Here is a 10,403-nt window from a genome sequence, read left to right on the forward strand (position 1 = left end):
AGGGGCGACTCACCCACTTTCCTATTCAGAGCAGAATCACTGAACGCAGGGAGAAATGAAACACAGCAAGGAGTAATGAAAGGAAGAGAAGACCCACAGTCTCAAGCAGAACTGGAATATTGGTTATTTTGGACAGAATTACATGAGGGACTCTGACTCAGCTCTTCGGGAAGTGACCGGATGAACACTTATTTTAGAAAAAAACTCACATGCTGTTTCACTGCCTGTCAATTTACATTTACTTAATGCCATTACGTTTCCATTGTTTTTCAATGCCAGTGTTTTTCAATACCAGTTTTCACTGTTTTCAGTGCCAATCAGTTTGCATTTTTAATGCTAATCATTTATCGTGATTTTTCACCAACCAGTCCAGTGTTTTTCAACACTAATCAATTTCCATTGGTTTTTCAGATGCCTATCAGTTTCCACTGCTTTTCAGTAACCATTAGGTTCGATTGGTTTCAATGCCAATCAGTTTCTAGGGTTTTTCAATGCCAATCAGTTTCCAGGGTTTTTCAATGCCAATCAGTTTCCAGGGTTTTTCAATGCCAATCAGTTTCCAGGGTTTTCAATGCCAATCAGTTTCCAGGGTTTTTTAATGCCAATCAGTTTCCATCGTTTTCAATGCCTATCAGTTTCCAGTGTTTCTCAATACCAGTCAGTTTCCAGTGCTTTTCAATGCCAATCCGTTACCAGTGTTTTTCAATGCCTATCAGTTTCCATGGTTTTTTTTGGTGACAGTCATCCATTCATTGTTTTGCAGTGCCTACCAGTTTCTATCATTTTCAATGCTAGTTTCCACTTTTTTTTCCAGTGGCAGTTTACATATTTAATGCTAATAATTTACCACTATTTTTAAACAACAATCAGCGTCCAGAGTTGTTCCACACTTACCAATTACAGCGTTTTTCAATGTCAGTCAGTTTACTTTGTTTTTCAGTGTCCAGTATTTTTTCAAGGTCAGTCAATTTCCAATGCCAGTTTACAGTGTTTGTATAATGACAGAGTATTTTTGTGCCAATCAGTTTCTAGTATTTTTCAAGTCACAACATTGTACACACGCTTTAAAAAGATGGTTCTTCAAGGGTTCTGTAATAAAGAAAATCATTCTATAAAGAGCCATGAACACTCAACGAAACCTTCAATCTGAAGAACGCTTTCTCAGACCCAAGAACCCCTTTAGTCACGCTAAGTGTTTCTTACATTTTCATGCTTTTAATATAAAACATTTTCATTAAAAGAACCCTTAAAGAACCATTTTTTAAAAGACTGTACTGTTTATTCTACATACAAACACAATTTTAATAGACAACATGATCATATTGTCAGTCTTTATTTCCCAAAAGGAGTCATTATTATATGTCTGGGGGCAGTTTTGTTTGACAGCAGTTTTACAGGACATTAGAGCTTTGATTTTTAACAGACTAAAGAATGATGTGAACCCTTCTAACCCACCTACCCCAAGAGTTTCTGCCTTGAAACACCTCTTATTACACTAATTCTGCCTTATAGCTCCTAAAAACATCTGTGGGAAGTGCAGAACCTGAGGTCTTGGAGATTGAGATGTATAGCCATTTACACCTGGCGTTTCCATCCCATGTCTCGAATATGTATCTACTGCCCACCTATTATTGGATTTCGTGATAGGAGGAAGGGCACTGCTGGGGTATTCATGTATCAATGTTGTACATTTTTTTATTAGTTTCAGTAGAAATAAAAGTATCACCATAATTTCCATTAAACAATGGAACAAGCTTAAACCACATATACTTGATACATATGTGTTTGTTGCTATGTATATTCTACACTATCACAGGCCTCATTTAAAAAGCACTCTGGACTGAAACACTCCTTATAACTTCAGTGTGAATGAGTGGAGACTGCCGTACGCTGAATAGACTAATATATTTAAACACATTGGCTCTATTGAGTTCAATACCTGCTGTTTTTGCAGCTCAGTCTCCTGGGGAATAAATGTTATGTTCTGAAATTGTAACAGTCTTTAAATTCTATGTCAAACTCTTTTACTTGGAAAAAACATAATAATCCATACAGGCCTATGCAAAAGTTTGAAGACCCTTAGGCTGTTCACCTTTTGTTGATTTTTATGGTGAAAATAAGTTCCTTTATAGAGAACCAACTTAATATGACATTTTTATTTAGTGCACAATTTCTGCTTACTTGCTGAGTTTAACTTACAGCAACCCCCCAGCACCCCCCCAACGTAGAAAATGTGCCATGACTTTTGCACAGGCCACATTTAGGCCTTATTTTGGTAACACTTTATTTGGATGGCCCACTGTGGATGCTTTGTAGATCCTCAGTGTATCCTTAACCAACATTTAAATCAATCTCTACTAAATGCAACTGAACGTGAAGTTGTGGGTGAAAGATTAGATTTAATCTAGCCATAATCCTAAACCCTAAATCTAACCCCAACCATAACCTCAAGGCAAAACCTATACCTACTCCTAGACCTAAGCCTAACCATAATGTTGTTGATAATTAATTGAATATTACCAGATAGGTTGTTAATGATTTAAGTAGCTGTAGATCATTTATAGGACCATCCAAATAAAGTGTGGACTTTATTCCATTTTTTTTCTTATTCCAATATGGTAAATTCAACAAAAATAACCAGTAGCTCTGTGTTTAAATGAGTATAAGTTTGCCCTCTGTAGAAGACGTGTAACTTCATTTCCTTTAGAAAAGGAACAAAACGTCATTTGGTTGAGGTACCCAAACTTTTGCATATGACTGTAGCACAATTTTTCTACAGTTTAATGAGGATTTTTAATGTCATTCTATAAACCCTTAAAAATCCCATAATTCAGTATCTAGAGGAACTATAATACAAATTGATTGAGCTGCTCTTAGGTTACAGAAGGACCCACTGGTGGGCTCTCATGATTTAAGGGGTCAACCTGCCACATCCATCCATCCATCCATCCATTTTCTAAGCCGCTTCTCCGTCAGGGTCGCGGGGGGGTGCTGGAGCCTATCCCAGCGGTTATCAGGCGGAAGGCAGGATACACCCTGGACAGGTCGCCAGTCCATCACAGGGCAGACAGACAGACACAGACAGTCACTCACACCCAGGGGCAATTTAGCATGTGCAATTGGCCTCACTGCATGTCTTTGGACTGTGGGAGGAAACTGGAGAACCCGGAGGAAACCCACGCAGACACGGGGAGAACATGCCACATGACCATCAAATTGTCACTTTTAACTTAATTATTTAGTTGTTGCTTGTAGCTGTTATTATTCCTAAAGTGTTTTTTTGATGATCAAATTTCTCTAGCAGTTCAAAAATCTGAAAGCAAACTGAAAACATTTACAACCAAAAAGAAAAGCCACATGATTAAAAATCATGGTTCTTCAAGGGTTCTGTGTTCTGTAGTAAAGGCAACATAGAATCATTTCATTCTTAATAGAGTGAAATCGTTCTTCAGACTGGTGGAGAATGTCTTGTGTATACTTCTCTATAGAACTTTTTGGAAAAATGACTGTAGCACCAAAAAGGGTTCTTCTATTGTTAGAAGGTTGACTTCCTAACAATAGAAGAACCATTTTTGGGGCTAAATAGAACTATTTATCAAAAAGGTTCTATATAGAACCATGTACAACATCAATTGGAAGAACCATTTCACTCTACAAAGAACCATTTAAGCATGAAATGGTGTTATATAGAACTCATCGTTCTAAGTAGAACCACTCCCTTTAATAAAGAACCTTTGAAGGGCCATCTTTTTTCATTGTGTACCTTTACATATTATGTATTCGCTGATTACATAAGCATATGTAGACAATAAATATCTGCAAATGTTTTGCCCAACATTTGGTTTTATTAAAATAGCTTGTGCCACAATTAAATAAAATAGATTTGCTTTAGCAGAGCAGCATTGGAAGGCCAAGACACAATGAAAACAGCAGTATACATTGTTTTTGTGTGTTTTCAAAGTTCACACTGTATTCAGAGGCATTCAAAAAAGAACACAATTGGTAGTTCATGTACACAGTACACCGCTAAAGCACTTAACCGATGCATATAAAGAACACGGCAAAGAAAAATAGACACTACAGACACTGTAGAAATGAACAAAGAGAACAAAACAGTGCAATATAAAGAAGAAACTCATGCCCATCATGGAAATTACCAATGACTTCTCTATGCCTGCTTTTCTTTTTGTTTTTCAGCTTTTCATACGTGCTCAGACAGCTCAAGGTATCAGATGTGCAACGATGCAGAAGGCGATATTTACTTTGCTACTTTGCTAGGCATGTAATCCCCTCAGGACACTGCAGATGTTTACACAGCTGGAATGCATACATTTGCACACACACACAAACAGCACAGCATCTTCAAATATTCATAAACAAAAAATCAGTGATGTCAGTGGAAAGTTACATATTCCTTCCCAGCATGATTTATTTCCCTGCTTTTTAGCATTTTAGCCACTGTACAGCTTTGTTTAGGCCCCTAACTCCCAAAAGCAGATCATAGATAGAACCTGTCTAGAACCATGAACATGCAAAGAACCATTTGCCTGCTTAAATGGTCCTTTGCATGGTGGAATCATTCTCCTAATTGATAGAAAATGTGGCATTATATTTAATGTGGCATTTATATGTATTTAGCACCGAACAGAACCCTCTTTGGTGCTACTTAAGCCACTTTCAAAAAGGTGCTATATGGAACCATAGCCTATTTTCCATCAATCTGAAGAACCGTTTCAGCGTGCAAAGAACCATTTAACATGCATATGGTGTTCGTAGTTCTATTTAGAAACACTGTCTTTACTTTAAGGTCAGTCACAGGTCACTTATTACTCATTAGGAGCCTTTACATTGTGGTATCAATTGTCATATTAACACAGGCAGTCAAAACACCATACAAAACCACCAGAAACATTGAATTATCTTTACATGATGATCTTTTGTGATATTTAACTCCCTGCACTTTGAATTTTTGAGGCAAAAATGTATTCAGGCTGTTGGCTAAGCACCACATATATCAGCGCAGAAAACGATCTGGCACCAGATCCTCGAAATACATTCCCAGGGTGATATTCCTATAAATGAAAGCACTGGTTCAGTGAAAAAAGGTTTCCACATCCCTAAGGTAAGACATGTGTGGTGCCTTGAAGTGTAGCACTAGCTACGAGGCTAATGTAGCTAACAAGAAGCGCATGTAGACCAATTAGCATCATGCAAACTACGCCCAAACCTTCACATTATAATCATAAGATGATCTCAGACTCGATTTTGTGGTTTCTGACGTGTGTTATATACAAAAAAGGGACAAAAGTACATAGCATGGCAAAAATAGAAGTAGCAGCCGTCTTCAAGCCTAAAATGCCACGTATGTCTGATTGAGAGTAGACATTCAAGAGTTTGTTGCAGTGCTAATGTGCTATAATCTTCCATTACTTAGCTTCTTTAAGTTCACAGCTCCAGTTTTAAAACTAGAGAATCAAACTTTGGGCAACAAACGAGGCTGCCTTTGGGGTAAAGGGAAAATCGAGGAAAGTTTTTGCCTAATGCATCACTTTAAGAGATTCCCAGATAGGGATTAGGCCTAGTCCTGGACTACATTTTCATTTCAACTGGGAATTTCCTTTAAGAATGTTGTAGTATAGGACTAGGCTAGTCTTGTGGGGCCAGTTGTGATCTCATAAAAGAATGTTTTAAGGTTAATGTGAGCCTGAACATAGACTCACTAGGGTGGGAATAAACAGCGTGGAGAAATTGCTAAACAACAGAAATACTTCTTGATGGTGTAGCTCAAACTAGGGGGTGATGGTGCGCTCGTCAACACTGTCCAGTGGACATTAAGCCTGTTGTAGCTCATGAATGTAATGTACATTAGCATGGCTCAAAAGTCCCCCCAAAAACTCCAATAAAGCATGTAGATGTGTGTCTGCAGAGAACATATTACATGTGGTAAAAACAAACATTACCCCTTTAAAAGGAAAGTTCAGTTAGTGTTTCGCCAGCTGGCTTGTTTTGCATGTATTATCGATTGTACTTTAGATGTTAAAATAGCACTACCTAAGGGAGGATCTGGGGTGGGTTTTAGAAGATGTAAAGCTTTATTATTCCACTGCAATCCAATAACAAAAGTTTAACAAACTGTTCCTAGACGTGTCTTCTTAATACAAGATCACAACTAACCCCCTAGACCAGCTTAGCACAAGAGTAGTGTGCTACAGTAGAACAAGGCTCAGTGTTAGCCTGAATGGCTCAGAGAGCACTATACACATGGTCTGTGTAGTTAGACTAGCGCAGGGGTGCAAAAGTCCAGTCCTATAGAGCTACTTCAATGAGTTCAGCTCCAACACAGTTGGCACTAAAATTAAGATGAACTGTATTTGTTGTGTTGGATTAGACTTTGGAGCAAAACTCTGCAGGACAGAAGACTTATTAGGACCAGACTTTGGCACCCTGGCATAGCAATTCCTCACCTCCAGAAAGTTAGCACGATTCTGGTGGCTCAGATACACAAATGTTGGGCAGGCTGTACCAGCAGCAGAAGATCTCCTTGAAGGTTTTCCTCATTTCGTGGCTCCTGAAGGCGTAGATCAGAGGGTCGATGATGGAGTTGCACATGATGAGGATGAGGTACATGTTGAAGTGCGACATGAAGCAGGCACAGTAGGGGTTCCTGGGGCAGGTGATCATAAGGATGAGGTGCAGAAAGAATGGTGCCCAACACACCACGAACACGCCCAGGAGGATGGTCAGGGTCACCGCCCCCTTCATGTTGGCCCTCTGGCGAATGGGCGCGTGGCCTGGCAGGGCCGCTATGCGCTTGATGTGGAGGCGTGCCAGCAGGAACATGTGGACATATAGCGAAGCCATGAGGGCTAGCATGGTGAAGAACATGCTAATGAGGCACACCAGTACAGTGGTGCTTTCTGAGTAAATGATGAAAAGGACACCTGAGATGGTGCAGCAAGCCCAGATAGAGCTAATGACTGCTAGTGTGCGGCGGGCTGTTACAATGTGATGGTATCGCAGAGCGTAGAAGATGGTAATGTAGCGGTCAACAGCGATAGCTAGCAAGCTGCAGATGGACGCTAACAATGAACTGCAGATCATAGAATCGAAGATGTTGTCCATGCTGCGGATCACTCCAGCTGGAATTGAGACGTTACCGCCACTGATCAAGGCAATTACGATTGTTTCTGAAGCGTTGGACACGCTAACCAGCATGTCCGCTACAGCTAAGCTGCAGATAAAGAAATACATGGGCGAGTGCAGGTTCTTGTTCTTGGCGATAGCCGCTATCACCAGGATGTTCTCCAGCAGGCTGACGATGCCCAGCGTGAGGAACACCTCAGTGGAGATTAGAAGCTGTTTGTAGCATCCTTGCGAGGATGAAGGCGAGTCTTTCCCGACCGGACTGTCTCTGTGGACAGGCATGCTAGCAACACTGCGATTCCTAGCATTGTAGATTTGGATAAGTCCGTAGTGCAGCGTGGTGTTCATCGTAGAAGCCGCTGAAGATGTTCTACATCATTCTGGAGGAAGAGTTTCAATTTGCTGTGGTTTTAAATAGTCCAAGAAGAATTACCAAAGTAATTGGAACTGGAATTGTCTCACTTCACCTGTGGTCAGCTTTCACAGTCCACTTCAATCTGCTACTTCAGCCTCAGCTTACCAGCCACAAAAGAAACAGGTAGAAAGTTAAGAAAAAAAAAACTATGTAATATGAAAATAAATTTTAATAAAGAAGAAAATGCTATATCTGAAAAATAGGCAACATATATGAAAGAAAAGATGCTACAAAGATGAGCTGATGAAGAACGAGGAAAAAAGCCAAGGCTGGAAGGCAAAAGTAGGTAAGAAAAGAGTGAACCGCATTTTCATTAGCCGATACTAATAGAAAAAAAAGATTAAAAAGAAGTGGAGCTCAAAAATGGAGAGGAATAAAGAAAAAAAAGAGCTGTCAGAAGCTCAGCGGCAGATCAGAAATGAAGATCTCCAAATCCTCAGCAGATCTCTGAGGCAGTTCAGTCGCACTCCGCTTCACACACTCACACTCCTCATGACTGAGAGCGAAGCTCCAGTTCTTCTGTGCTGTAACTCCACCCCCCTGTTTTCTCAGCCAATCTAGGGGGATACAGGGACGAGAACAGCACTGGTGGGATCAGTTTGGGGATCAAAGAGCTGTTCATGAATAATGAATGAGGTCTGAGCAAGCTTTTGGTTATTCATGACATTCCACAGAGGAAACATACTTTTCCTGATGCTGTTTATCTGAGATTCTCTAATTAACTCGCACTGAATTCTAACTTTTTTGTTATCGATTAGATTTAATGCCATGCTAATTTGCCTGCACGTAAGTTGATGCCTTATACCCCTATTTTGTCTTTGGTGTGATTTATGTTTGGTATCATATTAATGTGTCTATGTATCAAATTTATTTTGTTTATTTGAATTGTTTATGGTCAATAACAATCAGGCAATTTCAGTTGAAAATATGTTGGCTACTTTGGGCTCATTTGCTTTGGGGTTAAGTAGATTTTCTTGATAGCAAACTAAAATGAAATAAATCATACAATGAAACATTACACCTTTATATAACCAAATGATGCGACCAAATCCAATCGTAACACATTTAATGAAGTTTACTAAATGGCTTTGGTGTAATGAGGGGGAGGGGCGTTGGGGCTGTTGGGCTTTTCTCATCATCAAACTGATTTATCAGTCTACTCAGGCTTTAGCAGATCTGAGTAACCCTGAGATTAACAACTGATCACATTGATTTATCAGTCTACTCAGGCTTTAGCAGAGCTCAGTAACACTGAGATTAATAACTGATCATCACATTGATTTATCAGTCCACTCAGGCTTTAGCAGAGCTCAGTTACACTGAGATTAATAACTGATCACATTGATTTATCAGTCTACTCAGGCTTTAGCAGAGCTCAGTAACACTGAGATTAATAACTGATCATCACATTGATTTATCAGTCTACTCAGGCTTTAGCAGAGCTCAGTAACACTGAGATTAATAATCGATGGTCACATTGATTTATATCCATCTATTGCATTGCATCCCAACGCTGTACACAGGTATGATTCAGTTTTACAATAGAAAATATTACTAAGGGGGGACATTTCCCCCCACAAAAGAATAGATCATTCATATTTCCACACATGCATTTCCTCTGACTTTTCTCCATCCTGACATTTATTGCAACGAGCTGCAGTATTTCAACTTGATGACTAGGAATCAATTTCGGATTACTGTTTCTGTCGCGGAGAGTACGGTAATTACTCAGAGAAAGAGGAGAGGAGGAGAAGCTGTACGCCGCCAGCATAATAAAGACATAAACACCCCCTTGTTCTTTATTGAGATTAAAAGAGTGTGCAGACATCACAGCCAACACACTGCAGAGTTAAATATACATCAGCATTTGTTAAAGTCCACAAATACATTTCACTAGCACTGCATGGATAAAAATAGGTTGATCAAAATTTACTGTCCACTTACCCCAAGTGCAGCTTGCTTCTTTGGTTTTACACTTGCTAGGGCTGAAAAATACTGGAAGCCAATACCAAAACTGTTTCAATCAGTCAATCATCCATTGTTTTCTAAGCCTCTTCTCCCTCAGGGTCGCAGGGGGTGCTGGAGCCTATCCCAGCAGTCTTCGGGCAGAAGGCAGGATACACCCTGGACAGGTTGCCAGTCCATCACAGGGCAGACAGACAGACACAGAGGCAGACACCCTGGTCGCCCGGCCGGGGAATCGAACCCAGGCCCTCCTCAGTCAATCAATCAACCTTTATTTAGTCTCCAAGAACATTGAGGGTGCCCCTCATTTACAGTGATGCAGAGTTAATACACAGTAAGGGATTAATAATGTATAAGAACATATCAGATGATAAAAGTCAATATAATAAATGAAGACACATCAGGTAAGTACAAAAAGTAAAACATTAATAATAATAAAAATACATAAAAATATAATTAAAAAAAAGAACGAAACAGAAATTAAAACATACTTAAGATATAAAGGTCAATAAAGTCAAGTCAAAATAAAACAAGAGGAAAATAAGATTTTAAAAAATGCTAATGAACAAATAAACAAATATTAATAAAACAATAATAATTAAAATACAAATACGAATATGAATAATAATGGATAAAATAACTAATAACATAAAATGAACATTTTTATGATAAAAAATCACTTTCCACAAATATTGATCAAAATCTTCATATGTTTGCTTTGAATTTTATTCTTAATCTATGTATACACATTAAAAATGGTAAAATGGCATGAATAGACCTTATTTAGGAATTTAAGCAAGGGGGAAAAGCCTTAGTCTGGGCTAATGCTAGTGCCAGCTGTTAGTGTAAAGCCTAGTACAGGAACAGTGTACGATTCTGA

General features: G+C 39.1%; 1 protein-coding gene across 1 annotated transcript; it reads right to left on the minus strand.

The window, feature by feature from the left end:
• Nucleotides 1-3,825: 3,825 nt before the first annotated feature.
• LOC108431373 (melanocortin receptor 4-like) lies at nucleotides 3,826-8,029 on the minus strand. Its single transcript, XM_017704459.2, has 2 exons — nucleotides 6,465-8,029; nucleotides 3,826-5,072 (listed from the first exon to the last, which is right to left on the minus strand). The coding sequence occupies exon 1, from the start codon at nucleotides 7,489-7,491 to the stop codon at nucleotides 6,475-6,477; it is 1,017 nt and encodes a 338-aa protein (XP_017559948.1). The 5' UTR covers nucleotides 7,492-8,029; the 3' UTR covers nucleotides 3,826-5,072; nucleotides 6,465-6,474.
• Nucleotides 8,030-10,403: the final 2,374 nt, after the last annotated feature.

The sequence above is a fragment of the Pygocentrus nattereri genome, chromosome 13 (genome assembly GCF_015220715.1).
Source record: "Pygocentrus nattereri isolate fPygNat1 chromosome 13, fPygNat1.pri, whole genome shotgun sequence".
NCBI lineage: Eukaryota > Metazoa > Chordata > Actinopteri > Characiformes > Serrasalmidae > Pygocentrus > Pygocentrus nattereri.

Excerpts from the sequence above, each read along its gene's own strand:
- LOC108431373 (XM_017704459.2), bottom strand. The coding sequence starts at position 7,491 with ATGAACACCACGCTGCACTACGGACTTATCCAAATCTACAATGCTAGG.